At 41.6% G+C, this 25,084-nt stretch overlaps 1 protein-coding gene across 3 annotated transcripts in view; it reads right to left on the bottom strand.

Annotated features, from left to right (window-relative positions):
- The window catches only part of akap9 (A kinase (PRKA) anchor protein 9), a 283,026-nt gene that overhangs the window by 44,608 nt on the left and 213,334 nt on the right, over window positions 1–25,084 (bottom strand). For all 3 annotated transcript variants that reach the window (XM_078538478.1, XM_078538479.1, XM_078538480.1), the window contains exons 33-40: window positions 13,100–14,113; window positions 12,686–12,853; window positions 11,507–11,989; window positions 9,890–9,950; window positions 6,392–6,549; window positions 5,814–6,005; window positions 3,162–3,326; window positions 2,082–2,238 (exon numbers count right to left, since the gene is read on the bottom strand). In XM_078538478.1, coding sequence (XP_078394604.1) covers window positions 2,082–2,238; window positions 3,162–3,326; window positions 5,814–6,005; window positions 6,392–6,549; window positions 9,890–9,950; window positions 11,507–11,989; window positions 12,686–12,853; window positions 13,100–14,113 — 2,398 coding nt within the window. The remainder of the gene's footprint in view (window positions 1–2,081; window positions 2,239–3,161; window positions 3,327–5,813; window positions 6,006–6,391; window positions 6,550–9,889; window positions 9,951–11,506; window positions 11,990–12,685; window positions 12,854–13,099; window positions 14,114–25,084) is intronic.

Raw genomic sequence — 25,084 nt, 5'->3', positions numbered from 1 at the left:
AGAAAGGGGGGAATTTATAATGGGGAACAGAGAAATGGCTGACCAAATAAATACACACTTTGGTTCTGTCTTCACAAAGGAGGACACAAATAACATACCAGAAATGTTGGAGAACACAGGGTTTAGTGAGAGCAGGGAACTGAAAGATATCAGTATTAGTAGGGAAATGGTGTTGGGGATATTGATGGGATTGAAGGCCGATAAATCCCCACGGCCTGATAATCTACATTCCAGAGTACTTAAGGAAGTGGCCCTAGAAATAGTGGATGCATTGGTGGTCATCTTTCGAGATTCTATAGACTCTGGAACAGTTCCTACAGATTGGAGGGTAGCTAATGTAACCCCACTATTTAAAAAGGGAGGTAGAGAGAAAATGGAATTATAGACCAGTCAGCCTGATGTCTGTAGTGGGGGAAATTCTAGAGTCCGTTAAAGAAGATTTAATAGCTGAGCACTTGGAAAACAATGGCAGAATTAGACAGAGTCAGCATGGATTTATGAAAGGGAAATCATGCTTGACAAATCTACTGGAACTTTTCGAGAATGTGACTAGTAGAGTTGATGAGGGGGAGCCAGTGGATGTGGTTTATTTGGACTTTCAGAAGGCTTTTGACAAAGTCCCACATAAGAGATTGGCGTGTAAAATTAAAGCGCATGGGATTGGGGGTGGTGTATTGAGATGGATAGAAAACTGGTTGGCAGACAGGAAACAAAGAGTAGGAATAAACGGGTCTTTTTCCGAATGGCAGGTGGGGTACCGCAGGGATCGGTGCTGTGACCCCAGCTATTCACAATATATATCTAAATGATTTAGATGAGGGAACTAAATGTAATATCTCCAAATTTGCAAATGACACAAAGCTGGGTGGGAGGGTGAGCTGTGAGGAGGATGCAGAGATGCTTCAGTGTGATTTGGACAAGCTAAGTGAGTGGGCAAATGCATGGCAGATGCAGTATAATGTGGATAAATGTGAGGTTATCTACTTTGGCAGCAAAAACAAGAGGCAGATTATTATCTGAATGGCTATAAATTGAGAGAGGGGAATGTACAACGAGACCTGGGTGTCCTCGTACACCAGTCGCTGAAGGTAAGCATGCAGGTGCAGCAGGCGGTAAAGAAGACAAATAGTACGCTGGCCTTCATAGCGAGAGGATTCGAGTACAGGAGCAGGGGTGCCTTGCTGCAATTATACAGGGCCTTGGTGAGGCCACACTTGGAATATTGTATGCAGTTTTGGTCTCCTTACTGAGGAAGGATGTTCTTGCTGTAGAGGGAGTGCAGTGAAGGTTTACCAGACTGATTCCTGGGATGGTGGGACTGACATATGAGGAGGGATTGAGTCGGTTAGGATTATATTTGCTGGAGTTCAGAAGAATGAGGGGGGGGTCTCATAGAAACCTATAAAATTCTAACAGGGCAAGACAGGGTAGATGCAGGAACGATGTTCCCGATGGTGGGGGAGTCCAGAACCAGGGGTCACAGCCTGAGGATATGGGGTAGACCATTTAGGACTGAGATGAGGAGAAATTTCTTCACCCAGAGAGTGGTGAGCCTGTGGAATTCATTACCACAGAAAGTAGTCGAGGCCAAAACATTGTATGTTTTCAAGGAGTTAGATATCGCCCTTGGGGCGAAAAGGATCAAAGGATATGGGAAGAAAGCGGGAGCAGGCTATTGAGTTGGATGATCAGCCATGATCATCATCCAAGCAACCTACTCCTGCTCCTATTTTCTATGTTTCTATAAGGAGGGATTTCTTTTGCCCCCACCGCCCCTCCACATCCAATCCTGAGTCTGCAGCCAGTATTTACCTGGAGGCCTTGCCATCTCCACCAGCAGCAGAGGGAGTCCCTTGTGGACATTAATTAGCCCCCTAAGGGCTTCAAATGGCCAAAGGACATGCGGGCCACTCTATACTGACCCTGCCACTGGTAAAATACTTGCGGAGGTGTGTACACTATTGGCACCCTGCATTAACCCCCCCACCCGACCCAGGGCGGGGGAAGGAGAAGATCTCTTCATTATGAAATAAATATGATCAATTGTATGGATTATGCATCATCAGGGCACTCAAAAACACCTTCATTTCTTTGTGCACTATTTTCTTCCACAATCATGGACTTCTTGTCACCCGTTTGGGCTCTTTGCAGATATGACCAAAGTTCACGTATTTCCATCATCATACTATTCCTATCCGCAGTCATTAACTGTTCCACATCAGCTCTCCTCTGCGTTTCCTGTAGGAAATAGAAAAGGCACAGATTCTAACATCATCCATTCCTTTGTCACCTCAAGGTTCACATATTCTCATGCTCTCGTGGTCAGCCTCTCACCTTAATTAAACCTCAGTTCATCCAAAGCTCTGTTGCCTGCTTTCGATATCACACCAAGTCCTGTTCACCAATCATGCAGTGTTTGCTGACCAAGTGGCCCCTGGTCCAGCAACAGTTTGATTTTGAAATTCTCATTCTCATGCTGTCGTCACTCCATGGTCTCACTCCTTCCCATTGCTGCAACCTTTACCAGTCTGACAAGTTTCTGAGATCTCTGTGCTCCTCCAATATGGCCTCTTGCACAATCGCGCTTTCCATCTCAGATGCCTAAGCCTTAAGAGCTCTGGAATTTTCCCAATAAAGCTTTCTACCTTTCCACATCTCCTTAAAACATATTTCCAACCAAGCGTTTGACCATCTGTCCTAATATCTCTTTATGTGGCTCATCATCAAGTTTTGTCTGATAACACCCCTGTGAAGCTTAATAAATCCTTTATACTTTCTTTCTCATGTTAATTTTACATCTGGTGCCATATTTAGCCACTTATTCCATGAATCCTCAGTCATTAACCACTAATGTGTAATTTAATGTTTTGTGAAAATCCACGCGCATACTCGTCACTGAATTATTTTTGTACACGTCAGCTAGGGTATTTTAATTTGAGAAAAATATACAGGACCACAAGCTAGACTGAAAGTAATAACTGAGTTAATAAGAATATTGTAAATGATTCCATAACAAATGTCTATGTCAGATAGATTAAGTGCTTCAGTAGCTTTACACTCAATGTGCAGTATTTAAATAGGACATCCAGAAGACCAGTTAAATATGTTTTTCAGAAAAGCAGAATTGGAAGACAAAGCCCCATTTTAGTGAGGAGAGATACCTGTTCTTTCAGTAAGTTCAATAATGTCATTGCATCCATACTATTCAAGGATGAAGCTTGTGCACGAAGAGCAACCATAAAGACATCACGTTCTTTGTTGAAAACATTTTGAACAGCTTGGAGAAGTTCACGCCGCCAGTCTGTGATGTTTTCAGCGGGTAAAGCCTGCAAGAGACATTGATAACATTTCACATATTACTCTCAGGTAGACACCACATCTGGAGGCTAGGAATATAAATCTTTCAAAAAGTTACACTTCACCCTGCTAATTAAATTTCTGTAAGCAGGTGTTGATGTTCTTTGGATGAGACATTAAATTGATGCCTATTTGTTTGTACAGTGCATGTTAAAGATCCCATGACACTATTCAAAGAGCTACTATTCGAAACGGAGGAGAGTTCTCCATATGTAATGAACAACATCCTCTGTTCAATCACTACCAATACCAAACTTTAATTGTGGGGCGCTGCTTACCTAAATAACAATGGTGACTACATATCAAAATTGCATATATACTTGACCAAAGAAAAGTGATAAGATGCATTATAAACACAAGGGCCCATAACTTCTGATCTCAGGGGGGCAAAGGGGTAGGTGGGGGGGGTTCATACACAGGGGGCACCCCAGCACATGCACTGGGGATGCCCCCCCTCCACTTCTCAAAGTCCCCAAATCCCTACATAAGGACTACACAGGAATCACCTGGGTAGTTCAAACTTCCAATGGGCAATTACCCTGCACTGGGAACCAAGTGAAACTCCAAATTAAATCGGAGAATTCGGATGGTTCCAACTGCACCAGAATAGTTTCCCAAGAAAGGTTAGGAGAAGTCAAACCACTTTTAACTCCTTGTTATGACCCAGCAGTTCATAAGGCTGAGTTCTTTAAAAATCCCAGAGGGAAACTTTAAACAACTGTCATAACCTATATTTTTAAGTGGTATGTTTGAGATACAACTCTAAATTCAGAAATCAGACCACCAGTTCAAGAGGTTTTAGATTAAACTAAATGAAACATTTTATTAAGTTACAACATGTTAAACACATATAAATGGCTACAAAATACTACTATCGTAACCTCTAACAAATTCCTAAACTAATCTCCATTAAGGCAATAGCAGACACCAGGCAAAGCATTTTCACCGTACGAATTCAAAATGACGTTCCTTTCACTTTGGTTCCAGAGGAGACAGTCGTAGGCTTACAGCTACTTTGATCTTACATTGCCTCTGCTCTGCTATCAGTTATATCCAGCACATCTCACTGATTGTAAATTCTCATTGTATCACCAGCCTCTTTGAACTCCACCTCTTCTAACACTAAAACCCCTTTCACAGTACCAATTTTATTAGTAATATGAACATTGCTTGGTCTCTGCTAGCGAGGTGCCAGATTTCACCCCACTTCTTGAATGCTCTATTCAAAAAATGAAAATGCACTCTACCTCTCTTACATCTCAAAACTAGTATACATCAAAGTACCCAAACCAGCTGGCTTTAACCTAATTAAGACACACCCACAGACTAAACCTCTATTTTAAAAGAAAAATATTTTCCAATAAGACTCATGGATAACTATAAAAGTGACCCATCCCCGACCCCCCCACTGGACCGCCTGACTACATCCCCTGCCCTCCAATGGCCCCCAACTATCATCCCCCACCCTCCCCCAAACTTGGCTACCATCCCCACCCCCCACCGACTGCCTTCCCCACCCACAAAGCCCTCTTTTCTCTTCTGTACACGTGCAACCCCACTTTTTTTTGTAATATCGTGAATTTTTTTCCATTCCTAAATTTCTCTGTACCACATGCGATTTGGATTAGCGAGTGAACAAACTATTGCAGACATCTGTCAGTGCCACTTTTAACCAACTGCTAGGATATATATATCAAACCTGGTGATGGCTTCCTCCAATTTTTCTCACAGCAATGTGATCGGGATTGGAAGCTTATTGAAGCTTACTGGGTTCAAATTCATATTCTGCCAGTTTCTCATGATGTATGCTGACATTCAAACTGTTACATCATCCTGCCAGATTAAAGGTATTTGAAAGTTTGCCTGAAGGTTAAAGCTTTTATAAGTATAAGACTGAAGTTCTAAAATTATATTGTGGGATAGTGGAAGATAAATATTTGACACTTTGGATGAAATTCCTGTTACTTTAGTGGCAGTGGTAACCTCTTTAAGATGGACACAGTGGAGGAAGTCATTAGTTTCATTTTAGCTAATCCATTCTCAAATCATGAAGGGAACAATGAGATACATTAAACATACGGGAATGTTGCATTTAATAAAGCTTAATTTGTGGGCTAGCAATAGGAAAATAACCAAGAAAGGTTGGTGTAAAAACCCAACTGGATCATGAATGTCTCTAAGTGAAAAGAACCAGTGACTCCAGTACCACACTATATGAATAAATCTTAATGCCTTCAGGATGGTAAGCTGTGATTAGCGGTATTTGCTTGCATGTATGGTAAACGCTGACATACACTAGTTGGTCTCAATGATCAGCTTCTGTATTGTAACTTCTATTTATTTTCATGGATAACTAGGGAGGGGCAATAAATACTGCTTTGCCATTGTCGCCCACTTTTTGAAACAAATTTCAAATAAACACCATTAAAGACACTATTCACATGCTTTGTTCTTACCTTGGCTTCCCCAGTTCCTTGAACATTGGCAAGTACATCTTTAAGTGACTGCACCACGTTCAAAAGTTCCCATCTTTCTTGAAGCCAACCCTCCGGGCGATTTTCTAGAGGTTGCTGTTGTCCTTCTAAGTAGGGGGATTCTGAAAGGGTCAACACCTGCATACCCTCTTGGTGCACCTCATGAAGTAAAGACTGGATAAGATTGAAAACAAGTGGATTAATAATATAGTCAGTTATCTTATACTGGCTCAGAGACAGGTTACTGATGTAATTTCTTCAATAAGCGATCTATAATAAGCAATCTATAATCAACCTTTACTAAAAAAAAATGGAACAACCATCCTTCAGAAACTTTAAAAAAAATAATGCTCCAAGTGAGGGATGTGAGGAGTGAAGGGAACACTTAATTTGGGCACCTACCATTGCTTTCAAGTACTCCAAATTAGATACAGAGTAAACTTACCCCTCTATCCCAAAAACATGTCTGAGCCCGCTCTCAGAAGAATAACACCTTGTAGCAACATGACATTTTCCATTTCCTCACCAGCCATACTGTCATGAGAATATTGGTTCCTTACCTTTATTTTGTCAGGAAGATTCTCTGTACCATGCTGGAGTGGTGCATGAACTGCGTGAGACACATTGTTTACTCTCCTAATTCCTTCAGACATGGTTCTGGATTCCTGTCCTTCAGTAGTAATATTAAATGTTCCTGGACTCCCGACAGAGCTGCCATCTGGAAGCATGATGAAATATACACATCCAGTTAAACTAATGTATTTGATAGGCATTTGGTAGTACAGAACCTCATATACACATACACAAAGGTCCCTGTTCTTTGCAGACAGAAAGAACATAGAAAGACATTGCTCATGTTTCAGCTAAACAACAGCTAAACAGCCATTCGTTGAGTCATTCCTCAGGGCCATGCCTTGACCAATTAGGGTCAAGCTGCCTGGTTTAAATTTCAAACAATGCTTGGTAGTTAACTGCCAGTCACTATCATTTGGTGCATTCTCCATGGTAACGCCTTGACCAGAGTCCACTTGCCAACCAATCAGCACTCTCTTCTCATATAGTATAAATTGTTGTTTTCCCCTATCATTGGTATTCTTGAAAAGTGTCCTGATGTGCGCAAGATGAAAAGCTTTGACATGTCTCTTTTTTCAGCAATACTAACGTATTTGAGTGGAAAACATTCAAGATACTATCTACCTCCATGACTGGGCAACATATTTCATGAAGTTAGTATATTCTGACTACGAGTTCAATTACATTTTTCAAAAAGAAATGTAGTTAACAGCACAAAATTATTATGCAATTGCTGGCCTACAACTCAGCATTCTCTTCAAACAGAATCATTTCAGGACTTGCTCCTTCCCTTCCCTGTATATGCATTTCCAACACTCCCTTTTCTTACCTTACAACACTGACTTCACTTCAGAAGTATTAAATTGACTGTAAAGCACTTTGAGAGGTCTTGAAAGGCACTGCATAAATGCAAGACTTTCTTTTCCCTTCTCCTCTTAAACTTCTCTCTTTCACTGCTTACATTCTCATCTCCAAATGAAAGGATGCTTTTATTCACTAAAACTGAGACCATCCATTCCATTGCCCCTGCTACTTCCTCTCCCTTCATCCTGCTCAACAAACCAAACTTCCAGGCATCTCCTGCCCTAGCCCTGAAACCACAGCGTTCTATAGTTTGCCCCCTATAATGCCTTCTTGTAGCTCATCTTGTTCAAGAAACCCAACTCCTGTTGTCTTGACCCCATTTCCCACTAAACTGCTGACCACCAAACTGCCCCATATGTACTAACATTCTGAATATCTCCCTTTTCAGACGCTGTTACTTTCACTTTCAAAACTGCCATCACCCACTTCTTCCCCATCATAGAACCTCTCCATATACACCTGTTCTGTAAAGCTATCAACCTCCCTTTCCTCTGCGAAGACTTTAAAGCATTGCCATGTCCCAAATTCTTATCCATCTTTCCCACAATTCCATATTTAAAAACCTCCAGGTTTTTGACCTTGCTGAAAGCAACAAAGGCACTATGGGGTGGGTTGAACTTGTTAACTTCATTTCCCACAACCAAAGGGGAGAAGATATTTTCATCCCATCAGTACAGAGTAAATTTGAACCTCCTAGGTAAAAAGGCAATGTGCTAACTTACTGCATCATTTATTCCCAAATTGCACTCTTAACAATAACTTGTATTTCTACAGTGCCTATAATGTAATAGAACGTATTAAGGTGCTTCACTGGAGCATTATAAAACAAATTATGACACCAAGCCACATAAGGAGATATTAGGGCAGATGACCAAAAGCTTGACCATCTGAAACGAATAAGATTTAAGGGCACTAAAAGAATTAATGGACATGAGGATACTGTGGGAAAGTGGAGTTCATGTAGAAGTTCAGTCACAATTTCACTGGAATGGTGGAGTAGGCTCAGTGGGACCATATGGCCTGCTCCCCTTCTGATTGCTTCTGTTATATTAATTGTGGAGGAGCAGAGAGATTTATACAGAAATAACTAAAATCTCATGGAAAGATACAATAAATAATTAAAAAGGTTAATGGAATGTTAGTCTTTATCACAAGATGCTGGAATACAAAGGGATCAAGTTATGCTGTAATTGTATAAAGATCTGGTTACACTGTACCGGGAGTACTTTGTCAGTTCTAGGTACCACACCTTACGAAAGATGTATTGGCCTTGGAGGGTGCAGCACAGATGCACCAGGATGATACTGAGACTAAAAGGTTAAATTAAAACAGGTTGCATAGACTAGGCATGCATTCCCTTCAGTGTAAAGGATTAAGGGACAAAATTAATTTTAGGTAATTAATTTCCTTTCGTGAAAAACCTAGAACAAGTCAGCATAACCTTAAAGTTAGAGCTGAGCTATTCAGGGGTAATGTCAGGATACACTTCTTTACACAGTGATGAGTGGAAAGGAAGACCCTCCCTCAAAAGGATGTTAGGACTAGGTCAGTTGAAAAATTCAAAACTGAAATAGATTTCTGTTAGTTAAGAATATCAAGAGAAATGGAACACAGATGGGTAAATAGAGTTGAGGTACAGATCAACCATGATCTAACAGAATGGCGGAACAGGCTCAGGGGTTGAATTCCCTATTCCTGTTCCTATGGCGTAGGTTATTCTGGACAGAGAAAGGGACTCTTAGAAATATTGTTGCCGAGGGGATCTACTTATTTACTTATTTAAATAATATCTCAATAATTTTTCAGCAGCCGGGGGGAATTGGCTGGGAAGGAGGGGAGAGTGGAGAAGCACCTGATCCAGATAAGGCTCCTGGAACCACAATCAGCTTACTTCAGTGAAGCTTTGTACAGAGCTTACCAATATTACCATGATGACCATTTAGCATCTATCAATAGAAAAAGTCATGTGCAATTATTCCTGCTTTTTAAGTTTACTAACTCATTTATCATGATCTTGCTTAGATGGACATTCGCATTTTGGAAAAGTACTGAGTTTTGACGAGAAGAAGTTCCTCAAGTCTGGTTACAATATGAAACAATAACTTGTAAGTGACTGCACCGTGCCACAGTCCAGTCTTTCTGCCTCTTGCTTGCTTAAAGGTCAATTTTTATTCATATAAACTTGGCTAAATGAAGCGCCCCAGTTGCACAGTGCACTGAAGATTAAAACCTCTTCTATATTTCAAGAATATCTGAACTAATGAGTTTCTGAAAGAGAAGTAATTTTAAAGAACATTGTAATCACATTTGGAATGATAAATAATTCTAGTTGTGCAAGTCAAATGTGAGAAAGCCTCAAGCTTTCATCATTAGTCCTAGATCAAGTTACTGATGCAAATAGCATCCTGCAATATAAATATTTCCTCTTGGCAACTCTCACTACTGCATCTGAGATGAAAAAAGTGCTTTCTTCTGTTAAGTCGACATTAGTACAAGCAGCAAATCTTATATTTTCAAAACCAATATTTATCTTTTCTGAGCAACATTGTTTCAAGGAGTTTGGCTGAAATAGAAACAAGATAATCACTGAAGAATAAGTGCAAATATGTAAAGGTTCTTACCACTGACATCTCTATCCCTGAGTTGTAATGTGATAGATGGTTCTGGTCTATCAAGATGCGCCTGTGTAGGAAACATGAACAAAAAAAAAAATTAAGAATATAATTTGATAGTGGCAACCAAATATATATCAAAAAGTAAAATCTATATAAAAATCAAGAGGCAGCAAGAAAAAAAATGAAACTGTAGATAAATGAAAGGAAACTGAAGCGAACTTAATAAAAAGTCTAGACTGATGGTAGAAAGAGGAAAACAATAGGTTAAAGTGTTAGAAAATACAAAAAGGTGCACGTCGTGAAAACAGCAAAGGCATCACCCCATAATCTTGAATTATTAACCTGCCAATAATTCCAATAAAAGAAATTCACCATGTTTCTGCTAATAGTGATGCCAGACTACTTTATGAACTGGTTTAAGTTGTCTGAAGTTCCGGGTTCTCCTGAGTGGCACCATGAATCCACCTGTATAGAGTTCTTGCTGTGCAAGTTGAGTATGATGACAAGTGGTCTCTTTTTTGTATTTATTTTAAGAAATATAATTTTCAAAAATGCAAGCCCTTCTCTATAGATTTTATTGGACCACTACTGCCAGCCCCACCCTTCGTCGCCTGTCTCCATTTCACCCTCCTCAAGCCAGGGCCAAATTTTGTCATACTCAAGCGGAGCTGTTCATAGTTTGTTCCTTCAATTCAGATCTCATCTATTAATGTTTTGGCCACTAAAAGAGCCTACGTCAGTTGCACCTATTCATTTTTCTACAGCAGTTATGGGCTTTACCATGGTATCTGCAGTTTAAAAGCCTGGCCTTCTCCGAGGAAAGTAGGACTGTCTGTCATGGATGGTCCCCTGACATCCTATCCCACTTTGAAAAGACAGTGGCAGAGGAAATCCAGACAACACCCTTTGTTAAGAAAAAGCATAGCAGAGACAGAAGAAGGGAGAAGGGAAACACTATCCACAGATTTTATCACTGCAGTAGATGCCACATTGTCACTATTATACCAAACGTATGTTTTGATGCTGCACTATAGCAATTTTTATGTACACAATTCCCACTGAAAGTCAAATTAATTTTGCAAGATTTATAAAACACAGAGGTCATGCTCCCCTGTTACCTTTTCATTACATGGCATCATGTCTATATTACAGTAAGGATAAGATTGCGTTGTTTTAAATGTCCATATTTTTATGCACGATTACTCGCATCCACATGGCACCTTTAATGCAGTAAAATGTCCCCAGGTGCATCACAGGAGCGTTATCAAAAAAATGAGAGACTGAGCCACCTAAGGAGACATTAGGACTGGTAACCAAAATCTTGGCCAAAGATGTAGGCTCAAAGAAGTGTCCTAAGGTGAGGACAAACAGTGATGTGGAGAGACTCAAGTATAGAATTCCAGAGCTTAGGGTTTAGGCAGCTGAAGGCTCGACACCAATGGTAGAATTGGATGGGTGCAAGGATCTGACAGTGTAAATCTTAGCATGCTGGAACAGATAATCCTTGTTAAATATTTTAACCTGCTGTTAATGCAACAAAATAATTCAATTCTAAAACAAAATTCTTGGGTAAAGTTTGATATTTCTACCTTCATTATTGAAATTCCAACAATGAGTACTAACCAGTCTTGAGCTATTAATCACTGCTTTGACAGCATCATATTCTTCCCTCAGTGCATTTAGTTGAGCAGTGTGGTCACTTATCAAGGCTTCTGTTTCAGCAGAATATCTTGCTTCAAGTTTGGCCAGTTCAGCACCATGGAATTCTCGCATTTGAAGAAGTTTTTCAGAGCACTGACTTCTTATTTTTGTAACTTCCTCTGAAGAACTAACATATGAAGGTTGAAAATTAGTTTGTTCTTCTGCATTTTTACAAGTGGTCAGTGGAGCCGCAACAATATCAGAAATCAATTCTTCGGTTTGGACTGCTGAGTCCACCAGGATTTTTATTGGTCTTTCTTTGGTCAAAGTATTTTTTGGTTCTGCAGTAGTACATTTCTGAAGAGTTTGGTCATCTTGTTCCAAATAGGGGTCTTTCTCTTTGTACAAGGCTTCCTTTGCAGTATTGAGTTTCCCCTGAAGATTTATTATAGTTAGCTCTTTTGCCTAAATAGAAGGAAGAGAATTAAGATTTTTAACAAACGTTTTTGGTTTGCACACTGCTAGTACATTTCCTGAGCAATCTTCTGTATCTTGGTAGCTGACCAACTTTAAGGGTACATTGTCTGATTTGTGCCAATACCTCATCATTGGTGAGGTCCTGTGAACATCTTTTATATGTACAAATACAAAGGTTTTTTTATATATTTGTTGTCTTACTTGCTAAAATAGATGCAATAAAGAATCTCAATATATTTATAGGAGCATTCATCTTTTACAAGGTTCTGGAAATAATTTTATCAGTAATTAATGAATTTTTCTCATTGTTAGGCTAGGTTGATAATCCTTTTCTTCAAAAGCACTGCATTCTTAAATGTCGAATCAATTTGTAAGATAATACATGTATCTAAGATAATCACTAGTTACAATGGGGTTACACTGTGCATGGCAATATGGAATAGCGAGACAGATAGGGGAGGAGGGTCAAGAAGAACAAGACAAATAGGGAAGGGGTGAAGAGCAGCGAGACAGATAGGGGAGGGTGAAAAAAAAGCAAGACAGAGATGAAGAGAGAAGGAGAAGGAATGAGGGGGGAAAGAGAGGGAGAAGTTGTCCCTGTTATGTAGGCAAACTGCATGTAATGTCTGTTGGTACAGCAGCAAACTGTTTCCCAATACAGAAACACTAGTTTTCAGTCTGTACCCGCAAGTCTTCTTGGAGTTTCTCAGTCTGGCCTCTGTAATTATTGAATTGTTCTTTAGTCACTGCAGCTTCAGCTTTGACCTGCCCTAGTTCAGAAACCAGGTCAGTTATGGAAGTGGCTCCTTGTTGAACACGAGTTCCTAGGCATGAAACTTTCTTCTCACTAGCCTGCAAAGCCAAATAATGAAGAGAGCTCAGTTAAATGAACACAATAATCTGTTGGATTTAAAAAATTATCTGTACCAAAAGAAACAAATCTTAATCAGCAATTACAGGTTATAAATTTGTTGCGGTTAACTTTGCCATGGAAAACTATTCTTATAACTTATAGTAAACTGGTGTTATGATTATTTTGTTTAAAATGTTGTTAAAGCAGCACCATATTGTTATAATTAACAGCTGGATTATACTTACAATAAAAGATGTTGAAATCCACCTCTCACTGTCTTGTTCTTCTATTGGTTCATTCTTTCTTTCTAACATGCGATACAACTCTATTAATTTCTCTTCTTTTTCTGCGGCTTCTTTTTGAGTAGTTGAAAGTGCTTTCCTTTCAAATTCAAGTTCTTTTTGGAAATCAATTACTTCCTGTTGCACCTCAGTTAGCTGCTCTCTTAACATGGTTAATTCTTTTGTTTGGTGTTCAATTATCATTTCCTGTCTTTGTAGAACTATTTGATCAGTATTTTTTGTTTCTACTGGCCACATCTGTGTTTTATTGCCTTCTTGTGGGTGTTCCAAAGGTGTTCTTTCCTTTTTACCAGAAACAGCTTCTCTTTCTTTAATTTGACTCCTTTGTTGCTCAACACATATCCTTATTTGCTGTTGCACTGCCTGTAACTGTGCTTGGCTCACTAGAACTGTTGCTACTTTCTCCCTGAGAGCTTCTTCCAGAGTGAGAATTTGGTTTTCATGTTCTTTAATTTCAGTCTCAGCCTGTTTCTTTAGGCTTTGTATTTGAAGGTGACATAAATCTAACTCTTTCTCTTTCTTTTCGATAGCTGCCTGTAACTCCTGCATTCTGACTTCCACATTACTGACAGAGTCTTGAACATCTTCTGTAAAACCATCCTTTTTCTCCACTTGGGTTTTTATCAATTCTAATCCCCGAATTTGCAATATTCTGTTTTGTTCTTCTAGTTTTTGCTGAGAGAGTATTAATTCTTCATTTTGCTTATCCAATTGTTGCTGCAGCAGCTCTTTTTCTACCATCATCTTATCAAACTCAAGTTTTAAATTCTCTGCATCTTCAGAAGAAACTAATTCCAATGGCATTACTTTCATCAGTTCCTGCTGCAACTTTTCTATTACTTCATTTAATTGCTCAACCTCTTCCTCATTATACTTTTTTAGGCATTCTTGATCACATTTTAGACATTCTATTTGGGCTTCCAGTTCCCTGATCTGTTCATTATTTTTCCCAGTGATCTGAAAGATAAAAAACAAAGAACTTTGAATAATTATATAGGATATCTAGGATTATACAAAATGTAAAGTTCCCAACAGAGAATATTTTTTCCATTGACACAAACTTTAATCGTTTTTAACAAGCTTTGAATCTCCCAATCCCTGTCATTTCTATGTAAACTGTAAAGAGGGGAAGAGTGTCCTGCAGTCAGCATCACGGTGAAGCAGTCTGGGAAGAATGTCCTGTAGTCAGTTCTTGCTGAAAATAACAAGAGTAACATCACAAGATAGCGCAAGAGAGCAACAGAGAGATGAAGACCAGTGCGAGTGCGGAGAAGCTTCAAAAAGTGACACCAGCACAAAGGTGAGAGCTGATTGGTGAGTAGTGGGTAAGTGTTTTTCTCCAGTTTAAAATTGATTAGATGAGGAAAGGTAAGGGTTCTAGTTTTTATTTAAAGTACATAAATAACTTGACCTATTTTTTTTTACTGTATTTAACTTAAAGGGTTTTTTTTCCAACTAGAGGCTTGGCAGGGCAGCTCAGTCCCGTGTAATGTACCGCCTGCAACATGTGGGAAGTCCCAGACGCTCTTTGCGCTCTGATCGACCATGTGTCCAGGAAGTGCCACCAGCTGCAGCTGCTTCAGCTCCAAGTTTCGGATCTTGAGCTGTATCTGGAGGCATCGAGGTGTATCTGCGAGCCTCAGAGTTTCATGGATAGCACATTTTTAGACGTGGTCACCCCACAGCTTACACAAGAGCAGACAGAGGGGGAATGGGTGACCATCAGTCAGAAGAAAGGTGTCAGGCAGGTAGTCAGGAAATCTCCAGGGTGCATCTTGCTCGAGAACTGTTTTTCTGTGTTGGAATACGGTGAGAGTGACAGTTCCTCTGGGGAGTGCTGCCACACTCAGGGAACAGAATGGCTCAGCTGCACGGGGGGGGCAGGGGGGGAGGAGGAGAAAGAGGGGAAGAGCAATAGGATAGGAGACTCGATAGTAAGGGAAACAGACAGGCATTTCTGCAGCCGTAGATGTGACGCCAGGATGGTATGTTGGCTCCCTGGTGCCAGGGTCAAAGATGTCACTGAACAGCTGCAGGGCATTCTAAAGGGGGAGGGCAAACAGACAGAGATCGTGGTACATATTGGTACCAATGGCGTAGGTAGAACGAGAGATGAAATCCTGCAAGCAGAATTTAGGGAGCCAGGAAACATTAAAAAACAGGACCTCAAAGGTAGTAATCTCTGGATAACTTCCAGTGCCATGTGCTAGTGAGTATAGAAATAGGAGGTTAGTCCAGATGAATGCGTGGCTGGAGAGATGGTGCAGGAGGGAGGTCTTTAGATTTCTGGGGCATTGGGACCGTTTCTGTGGGCGGTGGGACCTGTACAAGGCGGACAGGTTGCACCTGAACCAGAATGGGGCCAACATCCTTGCGGGGAGGTTTGCTAGTGCTGTTGGGGAGGGTTCAAACTAACTTGGCAGGGGGGATGGGATCCTGAGAGGAGGTTCAGCAGGGGCAGATGTACAGCCAAAATTAGGAGACGGAGCAAGTCAGTCTAGAAGACAGAAATTATAGGCTAGTTAAGGCACAAGGGAGTTTGGCAAGGTTGGGTGTTATTTATTTTAATGCAAGGAGTCTGACGAATAAGGCAGATGAGTTGAGGGCACAAATTAACACATGGAAGTATGATGTTATTGCTGTCACAGAGACATGGTTGAGAGAGTGGCAGGATTCGCAGCTCAATATTCCAGGATATAGGGTCTTCAGGCGAGACAGGGAAGGAGGTAAAAGAGGAGAGGGTATTGCAATATTGATCAAGGAATCAATAACAGCAGTAAGGATGGATGGCATCTTAGAAGGCTACTCAAATGAAGCCTTATGGGTAGAGCATAAAAACAAAAAAAGAGCAATCACATTGTTGGGATCGTACTATAGGTCCCCAAACAGTCAGAAAGAAATAGAAGAGAAGATATGTAGGCAAATTTCAGAGAAGTGTAAAAATAATAGGGTAGTAATAGTGGGGGATTTCAACTTCCCCAACATTAACTGGATTAGTCATAGTGTGATAGGCTTAGAAGGAGCGGAATTGTTAAAATGCATCCAGGAGAGCTATTTAAGTCTGTACAAAGAAGGTCCTACAAGAGAGTCCTGGACTTAATTTTAGGGAATGAAGCCGGGCAAGTGATAGAGGTATCAGTGGGGGAGCATTTTGCAGATAGTGATCATAATTCAAGGTTGTTATGGAAAAGGACAAAGGTGGGCAAGAAATCAGAGTTCTAAATTGGGGGAAGGCCGATTTTAATAAGGTCAGATATTATTTGGCCAGAGTGGACTGGGAGCAGCTACATTTAGAGCCTCAGAGCAATGGGACTCATTCAAGAAGGAACTAGGGATAGTACAGGGCCAACATATTCCAGGAAAGACAAAGGGTAGGACCAACAAATCCAGGGGACCCTGGATGTCGAGGGATATACAGGATTGGATAAAGAGAAAAAGGGAGGCTTATGGCCGATACCGAGGGCTCAAAACAGCAGAAGCCCTAGAGGAGTATAGAACGTGTAGGGGGGAATCTTAAAAAGGAAATTAGGAGAGCAAAAAGGGGGTATGAAAAAACATTGGCAGGTAAAATAAAGGAAAATCCAAAGTTATTTTACAAGTACACTAAGAGTAAGAGGATAACTAGGGAAAGAGTAGGGCCCATTAAGGGCCATAGTGGTAATGTGTGTGTGGAGCCGGAAGACGTAGGTAGGGTTCTAAATGAATACTTTGTGTCAGTGTTCACAAGTGAGAGGGACGATGTGGGTATGGAAATCAGGCAGAAGGACTGTGATATAATTAAAGAAACTAGCATAGAAAGGGAGGAGGTTCTAAGTGGTCTGGAAGGCTTAAAAGTAGATAAATCTCCGGGCCCGGATGAAATGTTTCCCAGGCTATTGAGTGAGGCAAGGGAGGAGATAGCAGGGGCGCTGGCAATAATTTTCAACACCTCTCTGGCCAAAGGAGAGGTGCCAGAGGACTGGAGGACAGCCAATGCGGGACCGTTGTTCAAGAAGGGAGGAAGGGATAAACCAGGAACTACAGGCCAGTTAGTTTAACCTCAGTGGTGGGGAAACTATTGGAATCAATTCTGAGGGACAGAATTATTCTACACTTGGAGAGGCAGGGATTAATCAAGGACAGTCAGCATGGTTTTGTTAAGGGGAGGTCACGTCTGGCCAGTTTGATTGAAGTTTTCGAAGAGGTGACCAGGTGTGTAGATGAGGGCAATTCATTTGATGTAGTCTACTTGGACTTCAGCAAGGCTTTTGATAAGGTCCTGCTTGGGAGGCTGATAATAAAGGTAAGAGCCCATGGGATCCAAGGCAATTTGGCAAATTGGATCCAGAATTGGTTGAGTGGCAGGAAGCAGAAACTGATGGTCGAGGGGTGTTTTTGTGACTGCGTGCCTGTGTCCAGTGGGGTTCCACAGGAATATCGGTGTTGGGTCCCTTGCTGTTTGTGGTATATATAAATGATTTAGGCCTGAATGTAGGAGGGTTGATCAGTAAGTTCGCAGATGACATGAAAATTGGTGGGGTGGTAAATAGAGAGGAGGATAGCCTTAGATTACAGGAGAATATAGACAGGCTGGGCTGATCAGTGGTTAATGGAACTTAATCCGGACAAGTGTGAGGTGATGCACTTGGGCAGGACAAACAAGGCAAGGGAATACACGATGAATGGTATGACCCTGAGAAGTACCAAGGATCAGAGGGACCTTGGTGTGCATGTCCAACGGTCCCTTAAGGTAGCGGGACAGGTAGATAAGGTGGTTAAGGCATATGGGATACTTACCTTTATTAGCCGAGGCATAGAGTATAAGAGCAGGGCGGTTATGCTGCAACTGTATAAAACGCTGGTTAAGCCACAGCTAGAGTATTGTGTGCAGTTCCGGAATACCCATTATAGGGAGGATGTGATTGCATTCGAGAGAGTGCGGAGAAGATTTACCAGGATGTTGCCTGGGCTGGAGAGTTTTAGTTATGAGGATAGATTGGGGTTATTTTCCTTGGAGCAGAGGAGATTGAGGGGCGACTTGATTGGGGTGTATAAAATTATGAGGGGCATAGATAGGGTAGACAGGAAGGAACTTTTCCCCTTGGTGGAGGGATCAATAACCAGGGGGCATAGATTTAAGGTAAGGGGCAGGAGGCTTAGAGGGGATGTGAGGTAGAATTTTTTCACCCAGAGGGTGGTGGGAATCTGGAACTCAATGCCTGAAAGGGTGGTAGAGGCAGAAACGCTCATAACACCTAAGTAGTATTTGGATGTGCACTTGCGATGCCATGGCATACAAAGCTATGGGGCCTAGTGCTGGAAAATGGGATTAAAATAGTTAGGAACTTGTTTGACTGGCGCAGGCTCGATGGGCCAAAGGGCCTTTTTCTGTGCTGTAGGCCTCTGTGACTCTATGAATTTTGTCTGCCAATTCAAATGCGTATTTTGCATGCTGTATGGGACCCAACTACATTACTTTTACCCTCCCTTAAACAGACAAGAGTAGAGAAACTGGTCTGTTGCCTAGCAACAGGGGTCCAGAAAGGCATGTCCCTCCCACAGGCACACAGAAGAAACTAGAAGCAGCAGTTTTATTTGGAAGCTGTTTTGAGTTCAGCTGATTTTGAAGCCAGGGCCAGGAGAGACTGGAGCAAAGGGGACAGATAACTAGTCCCAAGATAAAAGACCCCAAAATCCAGGAGAGTGGAACAGGAGAAGAGCCAAACAGAAACAGAATTACCTGGAAAAACTCAGCAGGTCTAGCAGCATCGACGGAGAAGAAAAGAGTTGACGTTTCGAGTCCTCATGACCCTTCAGCAGAACAAACAAGCCTGAAATGTTAACTCTGTCTTTCTCTCCACAGATGCTATTAGACCAGCTGAGTTTTTCCAGCATTTTCTGTTTTTGTTTCAGATTCCCAGCATCAGCAATATTTTGCTTTTACCCTAGTGGGTGGATTTGAGATTTATTTCGACAACATTCAAGGACAGGCCGGGTTCCTTGTATGCAGAACAGAAGAGATCAAGAGTGTTTTGCAAATCCAATGCAGGGTGAACAACAACACTGCAGTCATCCACAAACTATTGATCAGGTATTGTCTATTGTGGTTAGTTTAGTTTTCACACGGAGGCGACTGAGGTTAAAGAATTTTCCATCTAGATAGTATTCAGTATTGACACCAGGGGGCGCAGTTGATCTTCGATGAGGTGAATAGCCATCGTCAAGTAGTGTAAATAGTATGGCGGCTATCACTCAGCCTTACTTAACCCAGGTCTGGTTTTGAAGGAGTCATCGTGAAACAGTTGCAAGACTGTGATTAAGTTTCTTTGGAAGACAATCTTTGGAAGACAATCCATAGAGCCTCTCGATTTACTGAGTTAAATGCTTTGGTCAGGTCAATGAATGCAATGAAGAGTTCCGGGTGTTGTTCTTGAAATTTTTCCTGGATTTGTCTGGCAACAAAGACCATATCGGAGGTTCCTCTGGAAGGTCTAAAGAACTCAGTGTGTCTCTGGGAGGATTTCCTCAGCCACAAGCAGGCAATTCAAGAGAACGTGTGTCAGGATTTTCCCTGCTACAGTCAAGAGGGCTTCCACAGCAAGATTAATCTCCCTTCGTGAAGATAGTTACAATTGTCTCATTCTTGAAGGCAGGGGTGTGGGCGAATGAGTTCTTTTTCCTCCCAAATCATTAGAAGTAATGCACGGAATCTTGATGTGAGCAAATGTCTGCCAACCTTTGAAAACCTCAGCTGGAGTAACATCAAGGTCAGAGCATTGTTGTTTTTCATTTGTTTGATTGCTTGTTGAAGCTCTCCAATTGACAGTGGCTCTCCAATGGATTATACCACAGGATACTATTCCAGAATTGAGTTTGATGCATGAATTTATGGTTGTGAGCTACACTTTGGAATACCTCTCTTTGGTTGGGCTGTTTTAGAGCTAAGATATTGATCATCTTCCTCTTATACTTTTGGGCCTTGTGATGGCTTGATGCTAGGCAGATGTTCATCTTCAATCAAAAAAATTGATGATCTGTCCAGCAGGCCCCCGCATGGATCAGGTGATACAAACCTCACTTAGATCTTTGAATATAATCCAGGAGGTGCCAATGCTTTGATCTAGGATGCCTCCCTGTGGTTTTGCATTTGTCCTTCTGTCAGAAGAGGGTGTTTGTTATGATGCCATGTTGAGCATGGTTTGTCAGGAAGAGGATGCCATTTGCATTAGCTTTTCTTAACGCATTTTTCCCAATGGTTCCACTCCAGGCATCAGAGTTGTGGCCAACCCTGGCATTGAAGTCCCCTAGAAGGATGAATTTTTCTTCTTTTAGGGTGGCAGTGAGGACTTAATCAGGACTTCCTTAACATCTTCCTCAGAGTCAAAAGTCAGGGGTATAAGTGCTGATGACGGTAGCATACTAGTTAAGGCTGAGCTCTAAATAAAGTGTCATGAGTCTTTCATTTATACAACTGGGGAGTTCTGGAAGTGTATCCAAGGTTCTATTCCAGATGGCAAAACCACCATCATCATTCTAAAAAAAAACCCAACCTCAACATTTATTTTCTTGCAAACTAACTCACCAACTTATTTTCTCCCCCAAAATCCTTGAAAATTTTGTCATCACTCAAATCCACCCTCAGCTTTCCTGCAACTCTAAGATTGAATCTAACATTGCTCAGTGACTGGCAGCTGGCTGCCAGTTGGATCGTGTAAACCTCTGTCAAGTCGCAGTCACAGAATCTTTACACTGCAGGAGGCCATTTGGCCCATTGATTCTGCACTGGCTCTCTGAAAGAACATTCTACATAGTTCCACTCCCCTGCCTTATCCCTTGCACATTCTCTCTCTTCAGATAGCCATCCAATTCTTTTTTGAATACCTCGATCGAACCTGTCTCCACCACTCTCTTAAGAAGTTTGTTCAGGATTCCAGCCACCCTCTGGATGAAAAAAATTTCCTCACATCACTTTTACTCCTTTTGCCAATTTTTTGAACTGATAGCATCTAATAGGTTCTGTTTAATGAATGTTAAACACCAAGTGATGGTAATAAGGTGAACAAGTGCTGGGTGTTGATTAGTTAATGATACACAATTGCGTATAAGAGTCAGCCAACACAGGCTGTCTGCCTTGTTGAGTCCATGGACCATGTCTATGTTTCGTAATGTAGACTCCATCCCTATTTTGGTTATTTAAAAAGCCTTTTGCTTTTGTTTTGTTTACACATCAGTCCCAGGCTCCTGATCTTCAGACACCTGGTGCAGAGAGGGGTGGGGAGGAAAGAGGACTTCCTCGTGAACCTGCTCCTGGGCCTGGCCAGGCTGGCCATCAACAGGTCCAGGCAGCGGGCGACCGAGGGGGTCGTCCAGCCTGACTGTCTGCCCCTCTTGCATGGCTACAATTGCAGCCGGGTGTCCCTCGAGAGGGAGCATGCGGTGTCTACCGGCATGATAGAGGCCTTCTGTGCTCAGTGGGCACCGCAGGGACTGGGGTGTTTTATAGACCCCTTTGACCACATTTAATGTTTGTAAGTTTCCTTTAACGTTTGATTTTTAATTCTCAGCATCCCTTTAAGGGGCTGCATCTTGTTTTGTCCCTCGCTTTCTAATTTAGTTTAATTGGTTTCATCAAAAGAATACACAGGCTGTCTGCCTTGTTGAGTCCATGGACCATGTCTATGTTTTGTGTTGTAGACTACACCCCCTTTTTGGTTATTTACAAAGTCTTCTGTTTTTGTTTTGTTTGCACTTCAATCCCACGCTCCTGGTCTTTGGACACCTGGAGCGGAAGATCAAGAACGTGGGACTCTCCAAATCTCTCCAATCAGATTCCCTCCATTGCTTTCGGCCCCCACAGCAACTCCCCCAACCACAGCACTGAAATGCCCCAAATCAAATTTACAAATGCGCTAAAACACCATTATCTCTCGGCAGTCTTTAATATGGTTAACCACACCATCCTCTGCTCTCCAGCTCAACGGGACGCCCCTCAACTGGTTCCACTATTACCTATTCAATGTTGCTTTAGCACCTGCAGCAATGGCTTCGCTTCCTGCCAATGCACAGCTACCTTTTCAGAATTTTCAAAGGATTCCGGCTTTGTCATCCTTTTCATCCATGTGCTGCCCCTTGGATGCTTCCACACTTGCTGACAACACCCAGCTCTCCTCTCCCCTATCTTCCTCAACTCGCCTGCTGCCTCTGTGCTGTCAGATTGCTCGTCATACATCCAAACTAGTTTTCTCAAGTTAAATATTGGGAAGACTGATGTCATCATCTTCTAAGCTCACAACAACTCCATACTTTTGCCATTGATTTCATCCTTCTCCCTGCTCTCAATCTCAGCATCCAATTTGAAGCCAAGCTAAGCATCCAAACCTTTATATTTTCCATTAATGGCGGCCTATGTTCACCTGCACAAAACTGCGTGTCTCCACCCCATCAGCTGCTGAAACTCTCATCAAATCTGTCAGCTGTTTGTTTGGGGAAGATGGTGGCATAGTGGTAATGTCACTGGACGAATAATCCAGAGACCCAGTCTAGTGCTCTGGGGTCAAGGGTTAAACACCCATCCTGGCAGCTGGTGAAATTTAAATTCAATTAATAAATATGGAATATAAAGCTAGCCACGAAACCATCATTAAGACCCAACTGGTTCACTAATGTCCTTTAGGGAAGGAAATCTGTCATCCTTACCTGGCCTGGCCTACATGTGATTCCTGACCCACAGTAATGTGATTGATTCTTAACTGCCCTCTGAAATGTTAGTTCAAGGACAATTAGAAATGGGCACCATATGCTGGCTTTACCAGTGACACCCACATCTCATGAAAGAAGAAGAAAAATCTCTGGACACATCTATTTCAATGCTCTTCTGGGTGGTCTTCCATCCTGTAAACATATCTCATCCAAAATTCTTCTGCTTCTATTCAAACTGCACTAATCAGGTTCATTCATTATTCCTGCCATTTTTGGCCTATTTCACTTTACCATCAATCTAGGAACCAACCCTGGTTCAGTGAACAGTGTAGAAGAAGAACAGCACCAGGCATACCTAAAAATGAGGTGCCAACCTGGTGAAACCAAAACACAGGACTCCACGCATGCTGAACAGCAGAAACAGCATGCTTTAGACAGAACTAAGTAATTCCACAACTAGCTGATCAGAACAAAGCTGTGCAGTTCTACCACATCCAGTCATGAACATGGTGGACAATTGAACAATTAAAGGGAGATGGTGGTTTCACGAATATCTCCATTCTCAATGATAAAGCTCTGGTTAGGCCACAAATAGAGTATCACATTCAGTTCTGGTCACCATACTGAAGGAAGCAGAAGAGGTGTTCCAGGGAGGAGGGATTTTAGCTACAAGGTTAGGTTGCAGAAGCTAGCGGATACATAGGATACATGGCACAGAAACAGGCCATTCAGCCCAACAGGTCCATGCCAGCATTTATCCTCCAATTGAGCTTCCCCCCATATTTCTTCATCTAAATCTACCATTTTAACCATCTATTCCCTTCTCACTTATATGCTTGTCTAGCTTCCTCTTACTATTCGCTTCAACCAGTCCCTATGATAGCGAGTTTGACATTCCTACCACTCTTTAGGTTAACAAGCTTCCTCTAAATTTGCTATTGAATTTCTTGGTAACTATCTTATATTGATGGCTTCTAGTTATGCTCTTCCCCACAACAGGTAATACTCTCTCTGCATTCACTCTATCAAAACCTTTTAGAATTTTTAAAGACCTCTAGTGAGTCACCCATCGGCCACCTTTTTTCAGGAGAAGTGACTAAGCCTGTCAACCCTTTCCTGACATGTACACCCATGCATTTCAGGGATCAACCTTGTAAATCTTCTCTGTATCCTCTCCATTTGCCTCTGTATCATTTTCATAATATGGCAACCAGAACTGCAAGCAGTACTCAAAGTGTGATCTAAACAAATTTTGATACAGATTTACTTCCCTAGCTGTTAATTCAATCCTGCTGGAAATTAAGCCTAACATTTGGTTTGCTTTTTTATGGCCTTGCCAACCTGTGAATTACAGAATTGTTACAGCACAAAAGTGGTCATGAGGCCTATCAAATCTCTGCCGGTTCTCCGATTAAGCAATTTACCTAGTGCCATTCCGGCAGCTACTCCCCGTAGCCCTGTGCATTCTTCCTTTTCAGATAACAATCTAATTCCTTCTTAAATGCCTGAATTGAACTTGCCTCCATCACAGTCTAAGGTAGTGTATTCCAGATCCTAACCACTTGCTGCATCGCCATTGCTTCTTTTGCCAATTACCCTAAATCTGTGCCCTCATAATCCATCTTCATAAATGAAGTTTCCCATCCCTAGAACCATTCCCTTGAATCTTTTCTGGACTCTCTCTAATGCCTTCACATCTTTCCTAAAATTCAGTGCCCAAAACTGGACACAATACTCCAGCTGAGGCCAAACTAGTGTCTTATAAAGTTCAACATAAACTCTTTGCTCTTGTACTCTATGCCCCTATTAATAAAACCCAGGATAATGTTTGCTTTATTAACCGCTCTTAAGGCCTGTCCTGCCACCTTCAATGGCTTATGCACCCACATCTCTGCTCCTGCACCCCCTTTAGAATTGTACCCTTTATATTGTCACTCCATGTTCTTCCTACCAAAATGAATCACTTCACATTTCTCCACATTGAACTTCATCTGCCACTCGTCAGCCCATTCCACAAGCTTGTCTTTTGAAGTTCTATACTAATCTCCTCACAGTTCACCATGCTTTGTATCATCCACAAATTTTGAAATTGTGCCCTGTACACCAAGGTCTAGGTCATTAATATGCATCCGGAAGAGCAAAGGTCCCAACACTGACCCATGGGGAAGTCCATTACAAACCTTCCTTCGATCTGAAAAACATCCATTTACCACTACTCTGTTTCCAATCACTCAGCCAACTTTGTATCAA

Source organism: Cetorhinus maximus, chromosome 3 (genome assembly GCF_964194155.1).
Source record: "Cetorhinus maximus chromosome 3, sCetMax3.hap1.1, whole genome shotgun sequence".
Lineage (NCBI taxonomy): Eukaryota > Metazoa > Chordata > Chondrichthyes > Lamniformes > Cetorhinidae > Cetorhinus > Cetorhinus maximus.
The sequence above is the reverse complement of the archived record's forward strand: the minus strand, read 5'-3'. Positions and strand labels throughout refer to the sequence as shown.